This window comes from Microcaecilia unicolor, chromosome 6, assembly GCF_901765095.1.
Source record: "Microcaecilia unicolor chromosome 6, aMicUni1.1, whole genome shotgun sequence".
Taxonomy (NCBI): Eukaryota; Metazoa; Chordata; class Amphibia; order Gymnophiona; family Siphonopidae; genus Microcaecilia; species Microcaecilia unicolor.
In genome coordinates, this window is record NC_044036.1 from 28,258,330 (window position 1) to 28,272,033 (window position 13,704).

General features: G+C 45.7%; 1 protein-coding gene across 1 annotated transcript in view; it reads right to left on the reverse strand.

Annotated features, from left to right (window-relative positions):
- Positions 1-3,619: 3,619 nt before the first annotated feature.
- LRP8 (LDL receptor related protein 8) overlaps positions 3,620-13,704 on the reverse strand; it is a 534,355-nt gene continuing 524,270 nt past the window's right edge. Inside the window, 2 exon segments of the mRNA XM_030207129.1 lie at positions 3,620-3,820; positions 10,216-10,391. Of these exon segments, the coding sequence (XP_030062989.1) occupies positions 3,782-3,820; positions 10,216-10,391 (215 nt within the window). The 3' untranslated portion in view covers positions 3,620-3,781.

A 13,704-nucleotide genomic window follows, 5' to 3' on the forward strand; every position in this document is an offset into this window, starting at 1 on the left:
TAAGTGTGGGTGCCAAGTTATAGAATTGTCCCATACCAGTCCAATTTCTTATATGAAGCAGTGTGCCCACGATGACACTGCCATACAGTTCCATAGGTGGAGCAGTGTGCCCGTGGTGAGAGCAGCAGCCCAGGTGTAGCCATCATAACTACTGAAATTAGTTTCAACTGCTGCAAAGGAAGGAAGGAAGAGCATTCAAATATACGACGTTTCTGAAATCATGGCTTCTTATAGTATGGAATAAGAGATCATTTACAATGGGATTCTTGAAAATGTTCACAGTAGTCCCCAAGTGCTGAACTTGCAGCCCCTACCTCGCCTAGGACTGAAAGGCTGGGAGCTACACTGAGTACAGGAATCTTTGGTTGCAGGTATGTCTGAGTTGCAAGTGACCTGGTTCCTGGACAGAAACTTGGCCATTCCTAGAACTTCCCTTCCAGTGCATTGTGGGATTTGTAGTACTGCATCTTCCATTTGAAATCAATACCATAGGTATCAAAATGCATCTGAATGGGTGAAGGAAGCCTAGCTTACAATCTGTCTCCAGGAACCAGACTCCTTGGCAGGTCTAGGCAGACTAATACCGATTATTTTTAAGCTCTAGTTTCTAAAAGCAGCTCAGTTATGATTTGCTGAAACGCAGGATTGATTCTCTTCTTCCTCAGAACGTGAAGTCAAGTGATCACCTTAATCTCTAATTTTTTATTTTTTTAAAAATTTTTGTTACATTTGTACCCCGCGCTTTCCCACTCATGGCAGGCTCAATGCGGCAGGCAATGGAGGGTTAAGTGACTTGCCCAGAGTGACAAGGAGCTACCTGTGCCAGGAATCGAACTCAGTTCCTCAGTTCCCCAGGACCAGTCCACCACCCTAACCACTAGGCCACTCCTCCACTGTTGCTACTATTTGAGATTCTACATGGAATGTTCCAACATTCCATGTAGAAGTCGGCTCTTGCAGATCACCAATGTGGCCGCGCAGGCTTCTGCTTCTGTGAGTCTGACGTCCTGCACGTACGTGCAGGACGTCAGACTCAAAGAAACAGAAGCCTGCGCAGCCTTCTACATGGAATGTTGCTAGTGGAATAGCAACATTCCATGTAGAATCTCCAATAGTAGCAACATTCCATGTAGAATCTCCAATAGTATCTATTTTATTTTTGTTACATTTGTACCCCGCGCTTTCCCACTCATGGCAGGCTCAATGCGGCTTACATGGGGCAATGGAGGGTTAAGTGACTTGCCCAGAGTCACAAGGAGCTGCCTGTGCCTGAAGTGGGAATCGAACTCAGTTCCTCAGTCCAAAGTCCACCACCCTAACCACTAGGCCACTCCTCCACTGTTGCTACTATTCGAGATTCTACATGGAATGTTGCTAGCAACATTCCATGTAGAAGTCGGCCCTTGCAGATCACCAATGTGGCCGCACAGGCTTCTGCTTCTGTGAGTCTGACGTCCTGCACGTACGTGCAGGATGTCAGACTCACAGAAACAGAAGCCTGCGCAGCCTTCTACATGGAATGTTGCTAGTGGAATAGCAACATTCCATGCAGAATCTCCAATAGTAGCAACATTCCATGTAGAATCTCCAATAGTATCTATTTTATTTTTGTTACATTTGTACCCCGCGCTTTCCCACTCATGGCAGGCTCAATGCGGCTTACATGGGGCAATGGAGGGTTAAGTGACTTGCCCAGAGTCACAAGGAGCTGCCTGTGCCTGAAGTGGGAATCGAACTCAGTTCCTCAGTCCAAAGTCCACCACCCTAACCACTAGGCCACTCCTCCACTGTTGCTACTATTTGAGATTCTACATGGAATGTTGCTAGAAGTCGGCCCTTGCAGATCACCAATGTGGCCGCGCAGGCTTCTGCTTCTGTGAGTCTGACGTCCTGCACGTACGTGCAGGACGTCAGACTCACAGAAACAGAAGCCTGCGCAGCCTTCTACATGGAATGTTGCTAGTGGAATAGCAACATTCCATGTAGAATCTCCAATAGTAGCAACATTCCATGTAGAATCTCCAATAGTATCTATTTTATTTTTGTTACATTTGTACCCCGCGCTTTCCCACTCATGGCAGGCTCAATGCGGCTTACATGGGGCAATGGAGGGTTAAGTGACTTGCCCAGAGTCACAAGGAGCTGCCTGTGCCTGAAGTGGGAATCGAACTCAGTTCCTCAGTCCAAAGTCCACCACCCTAACCACTAGGCCACTCCTCCACTGTTGCTACTATTTGAGATTCTACATGGAATGTTGCTAGAAGTCGGCCCTTGCAGATCACCAATGTGGCCGCGCAGGCTTCTGCTTCTGTGAGTCTGACGTCCTGCACGTACGTGCAGGACGTCAGACTCACAGAAACAGAAGCCTGCGCAGCCTTCTACCTGGAATGTTGCTAGTGGAATAGCAACATTCCATGTAGAATCTCCAATAGTAGCAACATTCCATGTAGAATCTCCAATAGTATCTATTTTATTTTTGTTACATTTGTACCCCGCGCTTTCCCACTCATGGCAGGCTCAATGCGGCTTACATGGGGCAATGGAGGGTTAAGTGACTTGCCCAGAGTCACAAGGAGCTGCCTGTGCCTGAAGTGGGAATCCAACTCAGTTCCTCAGTTCCCCAGGACCAAAGTCCACCACCCTAACCACTAGGCCACTCCTCCACTCTAATGGATACAACCAAAGGTAAAAAAATGGGTGAAGCTCTTCAAGTTTTTTTTAAAAACTGATTTATTTAAATTTTTAAAAAACTTGCTGCAGTTTAATTTTGGGGCCTGTTTTACAATTTGGTCAACGCTCTTGAAAAGTATCCCAAAAGGAGGCTATTTGCAGACTAATTTCAGGGCAGTAATAAACTGATAAAAGAGGGGGGGGGGGGGGGTTTAAATTCCCCCAACCACTACCCCCCCCTCCCCATCTCAACAAACCAGAATCTCAATGAAGTGGAACTGGGTGTTTAAAGCAGGCACCATTCGTTAAAAAACTTGATGAGACGATTAACTCCATTTCAACTTCTAGGTCAAAAATTACAAATTTCCCACAGACATTTCAGTTTCATGTTTTTTTTTTTAAACTCAGCAGCTTCATACAAAACTATGGGCCCCTTTTACAAAGGCGCACTAGCGTTTTTAGCACGCACTAAAAATAAGAGTGCGCTAAATGCTAGAGATGCCCATATATGCCCATGGGCGTCTCTCGTGATTAGCGATTAGCGCATAGTGATTTTTGTAATAGATTCACTATGTTTCCAGAAACATTTGCTAGGAAAGTCCCATGCACTTGGCTCCACAGATTGGACTCAAAATCTTTAGATTATATACAATTTGTCTAGAGAGAGCTAAACATACAAAAAAATAAATACTCTCAACCCTTGTAAAATGTGTGCAGAACAAATTATTTTCAGAAATAGAATATTAATAAATACTCTAAAAAAACGTTATCAATTTTTTTTCTTTTCTTTTTATGTTGTTGGATAGCCACAAAGCATGTTCATTATATTTACAAAACCTTCTATAAATATAATATTTTAAAAGACAACTAGCAACCTCTGTCATGGTTGTTCTGTACACTGAGTTAGTTGCTCGTCAGTAGAATTATAGTGCAAGTCGAAATGTGTATAAAACATTATACATAGACACTCTCACATCCTTTGGATGTTTTCAGTTCATTTTAACTTTGTGGTATCCCTCTGCAATGTAGGTAAGGAACGCTGGTTTCCACAAGTGAGGAGAGTCTGGGGTAATGCATATTAGCCCAGCGACAGCACAGCTGGAGCAGTCGATTACGGTAAGCCATCATCTTCCAGGCTTACTGCTACGCGCTGGAATGGAAGAAATAAAAACAATTATGTTTCAATCATTTTTATGAAAAAGTTTACAATATCAGAACTATAGAAACATACCCCCTCCCTTCTCCCCAACGAGCAATAACATACACCCTAGGAGATCAAAGAAAAATAACCAGAAATGTCTTTGTCTGGAGAAAATCCACTGATCAAATGTTCAATAAGTTACTACGAGCCATCGGAGGCAAGGTTAACCAAACGTTTTCCCACATCACCTGAAGCTGAACTCCTTGAGAATGTGAGAGATCTGAAACAGGCAAACGCTCTAAACGCAATTGATTGATCGTAAGTGCTCTCCACTGCTGAATGGAAACACCGGCATCTCCCAACCAGTTTACTAAGATGGATTCGATAGCAAAAAAAGACTGCCTGTTGCAGAAATCCTTTAAAGCCTGGCGGCGAAGGAACTGGTAACGGAGAGCAATTAAAGACTACATGAGGATGGAATGCACAGTTCCCAGCACTTGTTTCCAAAAAATCGTTACTACAGGGCATGATAAAAACAATTATATACAATATGCTGCTTATATACCACGACTACCTACTGTCTGGTTCAGGGCCGGTCTTACCGACTGTGGGGACCTGTGCGGACCAGTTTGGAGGTCCCTTCGGTGGTCCAGCATGTCCCCCTGTCTCTGAACCCCCAACATGTGCTTCTCTACAGAGAGCTCAGGGCAGTGGCAGCAATTCGCATAGGCCATCTGCTGCCGACCCTGGAGCCTGTTCTCTGCTGTATCCCGCCCTTGCGAAATAAGGAGATTACATCAGAATCGGGCAGGATGAAAGGTGGGATGCAGCAGAACGCAGGCTCCAGGGTTGGCAGCAGATGACATGATTCCTAAACTATACCAGAACTAATACCGATCTCTTAATTTGATTATTCCAATCACATTATCATTATTGAACAGTATTTATCTATCCTGCTCTTACTTATATGTTGTGCATTATTTACTTATCTACTCTATTTTACTTGATATTCTTCGCATCTTAACTGTAACAACATACTGAATTTCTTATTCTGTTAATGATGATCGCCTTTGCGACATAATGTAAGCCACATTGAGCCTGCAAATAGGTGGGATAATGTGGGATACAAATGCAGCTCCTTGTGACTGGGCAAGTCACTTAACCCTCCATTGCCCCATGTAAGCCGCATTGAGCCTGCCATGAGTGGGAAAGCGCAGGGTACAAATGTAACAAAAATAAAATAGATACTATTGGAGATTCTACATGGAATGTTGCTACTATTGGAGATTCTACATGGAATGTTGCTACTATTTGAGATTCTACACGGAATGTTGCTATTCCACTAGCAACATTCCATGTAGAAGGCTGCGCAGGCTTCTGTTTCTGTGAGTCTGACGTCCTGCACGTATGTGCAGGAGGTCAGACTCACAGAAGCAGAAGCCTGCGCGGCCACATTGGTGGAATAGCAACATTCCAAGTAGAATCTCAAATAGTAGTAACAGTGGAGGAGTGGCCTAGTGGTTAGGGTGGTGGACTTTGGTCCTGGGGAAAGGAACTGAGTTCGATTCCCACTTCAGGCACAGGCAGCTCCTTGTGACTCTGGGCAAGTCACTTAACCCTCCATTGCCCCATGTAAGCCGCATTGAGCCTGCCATGAGTGGGAAAGCGCGGGGTACAAATGTAACAAAAAAATATGGTCTATGCTAATTGCTGCCGCTGCCCTGAGAAACGCAGTTTTAAGGTGGGGGTGGGGTGGGCTGGGGTTTAGAGAAAGGGGGACACGCCAGGGGGGACTGCTTAAGGCTGGCCCTGGCCTGGTTCATTGCCAATGATGGTAAGAAGACCAGCCATTTCTAGAATGTCACAGTAATTCAACAAATGAAATTAAAGACGTTAAATTAAACCTTCAGAAATCTTGAAAATTACATTTTTATTTCCCAACGCAAGTACATATAACTGGAAACAGATCCGATATCTGGAGGCAATACATTCCAAATTTTAGCTTGAGCTTTCCATCTCAATCAAAAGCTTGCCCCACTGAGTCCACAGCACATGAGCCTGAATTCAGAGCTCGTTTAGGGTTTCACTCCCACCCCCTTACCCCATCTAACCTACAAATGCACTCGATCTGCAGCCCCTCCTTACCTCTCTACCCTCATCTCCCCTTACGTTCCTACCCGTAACCTCCGCTCTCAAGACAAATCCCTCCTCTCAGTACCCTTCTCCACCACCGCCGACTCCAGGCTCCGCCCTTTCTGCCTCGCCTCACCCCATGCTTGGAATAAACTCCCTGAGCCCATACGCCAGGCCCCCTCCCTGCCCATCTTCAAATCCTTGCTCAAAGCCTACCTCTTCAATGTCGCCTTCGGCACCTAACCACTATACCTCTATTCAGGAAATCTTGACTGCCCCAACTTGACATTTCGTCCTTTAGATTGTAAGCTCCTTCGAGCAGGGACTGTCCTTCTTTGTTAAACTGTACAGCGCTGCGTAACCCTAGTAGCGCTCTAGAAATGTTAAGTAGTAGTAGTAATAGTATCTAGCCTCACCTATTGCAGTGACAGTCTTCTGGCTGAGAGCCAATACCTTGGGTTCCCCTCCACAATTAAATCTGTGCAATGTGCTCTTCAGCCAGCCAGTACATGTTACTTTGTGTGATGACAGAAATCTCATCCCACCCAAGGGCAGTAAAATTGTGCCTCAGCAGTGCTGCCAGCCCCCAACCCTCTGCCCACCCAAAAAGCAGGAGCCAGGTCCAGGAATTGAAGCTTTGTCATAGGGCCAACGAGCCAGCTTATAATGCATGCCTTTGCAAGTATGTAAGGGCAAGGTTCAGACAAGCCCACGTTGCCACCTCTATTTAGGTGCGTCAATGCTGTGCACTGAGCACCAATTTTATAACCACATCTGTGCGCCAAGATGCCATTCTAGACTAGCGTAAACTTATGACCTCAACCCACAGAAGGCCAACCTACCTGCGGCCTCCTACACCCAAACAAACCCAGACCAGAACCCCCTCCCCCATCCTATGCAGGTAAACTAGTCTGATCTCAAAATCTGTTGAGAACCTGGCTATAGGCAGTGGGTGAAACTGAAGCTAACTAAGGATCTCAAATAAGCAGAAATGTCCAGGTGGTGTTTTTTTTCCCTGTGAGACAGGCTGCTATGGTGTCTTGTTCAGTCCAGGGGCGTATCTGCGTGGGGCCTCAGGGGCCTGGGCCCCCGCAGATTTTGCCATGGACCCCCCTACCGCCATCAACCCTCCCCCGCTGCCGTTCTTACTTTTGCTGGCGGGGGACCCCAACCCCCGCCAGCCGAGGTCTGCTTCCACCTGCCGCTGCCGTAAAAACTTCTTCTTCAGCCGGCGGGGGACCCCAAACCCCCGCCAGCCGCCCCCCGGTGTTTAAAATTCATCTTCGGCCTCTGTGGCCGTGCTGCTGTGATAGGCGCTGTTGAAATCCACTTCGGAGTCTGACGTCGTTGTACGTTGTACGTTGTACGTGCTGCAACGTCAGACTCCGAAGTGGATTTCAACAGCGCCTATCACAGCAGCACGGCCACAGAGGCCGAAGATGAATTTTAAACACCGGGGGGCGGCTGGCGGGGGTTTGGGGTCCCCCGCCGGCTGAAGAAGAAGTTTTTACGGCAGCGGAAGGTGGAAGCAGACCTCGGCTGGTGGGGGTTGGGGTCCCCCGCCAGCAAAAGTAAGAACGGCAGCGGGGGAGGGTTGGCTGCGGGAGGGGGTAGAGAGAGTCATTGGTGGCGGTGGGGGCTCGGCGGTGGGGGCGCGGCGGCGGCGGCGGGGGGGGGGGGGCTAAAATGTGCCCCCCCCTCTGGCTCTGGCCCCCCCTACCGCCGGAGTCCAGATACGCCCCTGGTTCAGTCAGTTAACTTATTTCCAACTTTAGTCATGGCTAGAACCTATGTGGGAATGCTGGGCCATCTGGTAGAAAGAGTGCAAGTTGTTCTCTTTGCTCATCTCAAAATGAGAAAGCCACAAGGGAACTTTAATTCCAATGGAACAAAATGATTCCAACCCTTGTTTTCAGGATATTCTCTTCAATTCATGTTGCTCCAGTGGTGGACCAAGCAAAAAAAAAAAAAAAACAGCAGCAAAAAGGGCCTTTAAAAACAAAAGGGAACACATTAAAAAATCCTTTAATAGTGAACTTTGATTGAAGAAAGACCCGACACGGGCCGTGTTTCGGTGCTACCGCACCTGCGTCAGGGGTCACACCAAAGACAAAGGAGGCTTCAACAGACTAATTTCAAAAGGCTGATGCTTTCCAAAATTTTTGTGAGAGACTTACACTGTTGCTGTGTGAGAGCTTTGCACTTCATTTCAATCGGAGGAACATATCACAAAAATTTTGGAAAGCACCAGCCTTTTGAAAGGCTGCAGGACGTCAGACTCACAGAAACAGAAGCCTGCGCGGCAAGGGCGGGCTTCTAGATGGAATGTTCCTAGTGGAGGAGTGGCCTAGTGGTTAGTGCAGTGGACTTTGATTCTGGGGAACTGAGTTCAATTCTCACTGCAGCTCCTTGTGACTCTGGGCAAGTCACTTAACCCTCCATTGCCCCTGGTACAAAATAAGTACCTAAATATACGTAAACCGCTTTGAATGTAGTTGCAAAAACCTCAGAAAGGCAGTATATCAAGTCCCATTTCCCTTATGACATCACAATATCAGAAGTGAGCCAAGTATCGAGCAATGAAGCCATTGTGACATCACTGATGAGGTTGGCTCTTATTGGTGGAATGAGTGGAGGAGTAGCCTAGTGGTTAGTGCAGTGGACTTTGACCCTGGGGAACTGAGCTCAATTCTCACTGCAGCTCCTTGTGACTCTGGGCAAGTCACTTAACCCTCCATTGCCCCATGTAAGCTGCATTGAGCCTGCCATGAGTGGGAAAGCGAGGAGTACAAATGTAACAAAACTAAATAAAAGGGAATTAACTTCCTAATAGTATGCTTGTTTATGCTGGTCTACTTTATTTTTACCAACCCACTGTCACATTTATTTTTTCTTATTTCAATAATATATGCAGATGTATGTTTCAACAAATTTTGTATTGTTTAAAATTAATAAATAAAGTTTGAAGGAAAAAAAAAAGAATTTGGGTTGGTGGCAGACTGTTTGCAATGCACCTTTGTGGGTGCTGAAAAGGCAGACTTTCAAGTGCTTAGGTGGTATTATAAATCTGTGCTAACAGCGGAGATGTCAATTCGTACCAGAAGAGGAACAGTACTCCCCTTTTTTCATGATGGGATTTCTTTAGGCCACCCTGTCACGGAGTGAAGACAATGTCCAGTGAAGAAAAGCTGTTGGACTGTACAGTTCGTTTACTTATGTGCCAAAGATGACTTACAAGCACTTACCACTGTGGGCTGAATACTGACCCCCATAGGTATATATTTTCAATTTTAGAAAAAGGAGAAAACAATTAAGGAAATGATAAAAACAATGTTGGTCTTAACAGTAAGAAGAGATCTTATACCAAAATTTCTGGGATAGTTTCTGCGCATATTTGGCAAGATAAAAACAACAACAGAGGCTGTGCACAGGGCATAGACCAGGATCCAAAATACAAAACAGGAAAATCCTCTACGATGACGGAACACAGCAGGCAAAAGTAGAGGCTGACCAAAGACGAATCACCACTGGAGATCTGAATCCAACAGTCTTTATTGTTATAAATAAAGGACCCGACACGGGCCGTGTTTCGAAGCACACAAGCGTCTACATCAGGGGTCAAACAGTAGACTCCAGATCGAGGTACAGGACCGCAGCCCTGTTTGTGTCTAAAGCTGTAGACCTACCCCAAATACTTGTGCAGACAAAGCAAATGGACAAGCTTCTCGCAACGACTGTAGGAGCAAACCTTTAGACACGAACAGGGCTACGGGTCCTGTGCCTCAATCTGGAGTCTACTGTTTGACCCCTGATGTAGACGCTTGCGTGCGTCGAAACACGGCCCGTGTCGGGTCCTTTATTTATAACAATAAAGACTGTTGGATTCAGATCTCCAGTGGTGATTCGTCTTTGGTCAGCCTCTACTTTTGCCTGCAGGGCACAGACCCATGAATGCTCAGATTTTTAGTTCTAAGCTCTGGTGCTGTCATATGTCTGGTGCCCACAGAAATGGGCAGTAACATCATCGGATACTGCCCACTTCTGTGCCCGATTCAGTTCTAATAATCAGAGAAAATACTTTACAAAATTACCCCCGAAATGGAGAATTTGTTTTTCATGTATCAGGTCTATAGCTGTGCATGCACGCTCCAGTAGAACCAATGTAGAATTTTTCTGTACATGGAAGTTGCTAACTACAATATGACATTTAATTACCAAATGGGGAGTTGTCCCTTTTCTGCACAGTCACCAAAGAAACCCTGAATACTTACCGCTGGGTAGACATGGCCAATTTGTGCCGTCGTCCTTCCAACATGGATTTCATTTTCATCCTCTTCTTCTGTTGTCTTTCTGTAGACAGGATTGTCAAAATTCATGCTCTTTGTGTTCTTCCGTTTCCAGTTTCTCCAAATCAAATAGCCTCCCATACACAGCAGACCCATTGCCACTGAAGAACAAGAGCAGACATTTTCAGATGGCCTCTGGAGTGCAACAGCAGGTCAAATGATGAAATACTTTATTTCGGTCCAACACACAATGGCAAAGTCAAATGGGACTGATTCGCAAAGCTCACGAGTCAGTATTGTGGAAACCCATATGGCTACTACTGAAGAGATTCAAGCCTATTAGATATGTAAATATTTTAAGTAAAAATAATGAACTCTCTAAGGAACTTGGTACCTACCACTGAGGAGACATTTATCCTGTACCTAGTTTCTGCATGGACTGCATATCGATAACTCAGTCTTATCCATCAAGTTAGTTGCACCCCTACACTTCCCAATCTGGGTCAAAAACTAGCCAATGATAGAGCAAATTTCACCAAGGGCCCTGTTTACTAAGGTGCGTTAGCGTTTTTAATGCGCCTACAATTATCGCGTGCGCTAACCGTGTAGGCTCCTATAGGGATATTGTAGGCGCATACAGTTAATGCGCGTACATGGTTAACGTGCGTTAAAAAACATTAACATGCCTATAATGCAGCTTAGTTAACAGGGCCGCAAATAAGGGCTCCCACTAGTATACTGAGCCTGCTAATAGGATTTAATTGCCAGGGTTGAATGATGCTGGTGGTATAAATACACAACAAGACTGTCACTGAAATCCACACCTCCCCGTACCACAGATATTTTTTTTTGTTACATTTGAACCCAGCGCTTTCCCACTCATGGCAGGCTCAATGCGGCTTACATGGGGCAATGGAGGGTTAAGTGACTTGCCCAGAGTCACAAGGAGCTGCCTGTGCCTGAAGTGGGAATCAAACTCAGTTCCTCAGGACCAAAGTCCACCACCCTAACCACTAGGCCACTCCTCCACTGTTGCTACTATTTGAGATTCTACATGGAATGTTGCTATTCCACTAGCAACATTCCATGTAGAAGTTGGCCCTTGCAGATCACCAATGTGGCCGCACAGGCTTCTGCTTCTGTGAGTCTGACGTCCTGCACGTATGTGCAGGACGTCAGACTCACAGAAACAGAAGCCTGCGCAGCCATGGAATGTTGCTAGTGGAATAGCAACATTAAGTACATAAGTACATAAGTAGTGCCATACTGGGAAAGACCAAAGGTCCATCTAGCCCAGCATCCTGTCACCGACAGTGGCCAATCCAGGTCAAGGGCACCTGGCACGCTCCCCAAACGTAAAAACATTCCAGACAAGTTATACCTAAAAATGCGGAATTTTTCCAAGTCCATTTAATAGCGGTCTATGGACTTGTCCTTTAGGAATCTATCTAACCCCTTTTTAAACTCCGTCAAGCTAACCGCCCGTACCACGTTCTCCGGCAACGAATTCCAGAGTCTAATTACACGTTGGGTGAAGAAAAATTTTCTCCGATTCGTTTTAAATTTACCACACTGTAGCTTCAACTCATGCCCTCTAGTCCTAGTATTTTTGGATAGCGTGAACAGTCGCTTCACATCCACCCGATCCATTCCACTCATTATTTTATACACTTCTATCATATCTCCCCTCAGCCCTCTCTTCTCCAAGCTAAAAAGCCCTAGCCTTCTCAGCCTCTCTTCATAGGAAAGTCGTCCCATCCCCACTATCATTTTCGTCGCCCTTCGCTGTACCTTTTCCAATTCTACTATATCTTTTTTGAGATACGGAGACCAGTACTGAACACAATACTCCAGGTGCGGTCGCACCATGGAGCGATACAACGGCATTATAACATCCGCACACCTGGACTCCATACCCTTCCTAATAACACCCAACATTCTATTCGCTTTCCTAGCCGCAGCAGCACACTGAGCAGAAGGTTTCAGTGTATCATCGACGACGACACCCAGATCCCTTTCTTGATCCGTAACTCCTAACGTGGAACCTTGCAAGACGTAGCTATAATTCGGGTTCCTCTTACCCACATGCATCACTTTGCACTTGTCAACATTGAACTTCATCTGCCACTTGCACGCCCAATCTCCCAGTCTCGCAAGGTCCTCCTGTAATCGTTCACATTCCTCCTGCGACTTGACGACCCTGAATAATTTTGTGTCATCGGCGAATTTAATTACCTCACTAGTTATTCCCATCTCTAGGTCATTTATAAATACATTAAAAAGCAACGGACCCAGCACAGACCCCTGCGGGACCCCACTAACTACCCTCCTCCACTGAGAATACTGGCCAAGCAAACCTACTCTCTGCTTCCTATCTTTCAACCAGTTCTTAATCCATAATAATACCCTACCTCCGATTCCATGACTCTGCAATTTCTTCAGGAGTCTTTCGTGCGGCACTTTGTCAAACGCCTTCTGAAAATCCAGATATACAATATCAACCGGCTCCCCATTGTCCACATGTTTGCTTACCCCCTCAAAAAAATGCATTAGATTGGTGAGGCAAGACTTCCCTTCACTAAATCCGTGCTGACTTTGTCTCATCAGTCCATGTTTTTGTATATGCTCTGCAATTTTATTCTTAATAATAGCCTCCACCATCTTGCCCGGCACCGACGTCAGACTCACCGGTCTATAATTTCCCGGATCTCCTCTGGAACCTTTCTTAAAAATCGGAGTAACATTGGCTACCCTCCAGTCTTCCGGTACTACACTCGATTTTAGGGACAGATTGCATATTTCTAACAGTAGCTCCGCAAGTTCATTTTTTAGTTCTATTAATACTCTGGGATGAATACCATCAGGTCCCGGTGATTTACTACTCTTCAGCTTGCTGAACTGACCCATTACATCCTCCAAGGTTACAGAGAATTCGTTTAGTTTCTCCGACTCCCCCGCTTCAAATATTCTTTCCGGCACCGGTGTCCCCCCCAAATCCTCCTCGGTGAAGACCGAAGCAAAGAATTCATTTAATTTCTCCGCTACGGCTTTGTCCTCCCTGATCGCCCCTTTAACACCATTTTCGTCCAGCGGCCCAACCGACTCTTTGGCCGGTTTCCTGCTTTTAATGTATCTAAAAAAATTTTTACTATGTATTTTTGCTTCCAACGCTAATTTCTTCTCAAAGTCCTTTTTTGCCCTCCTTATCTCCGCTTTGCATTTGGCTTGGCATTCCTTATGATCTATCCTGTTACTTTCAGTTGGTTCTCTTCTCCACTTTCTGAAGGATTGTTTTTTGGCTCTAATGACTTCCTTTATCTTACTGTTTAGCCATGTAGAATCTCCAATAGTAGCAACATTCCATGTAGAATCTCCAATAGTATCTATTTTATTTTTGTTACATTTGTACCCCGCGCTTTCCCACTCATGGCAGGCTCAATGCGGCTTACATGGGGCAACGGAGGGTTAAGTGAC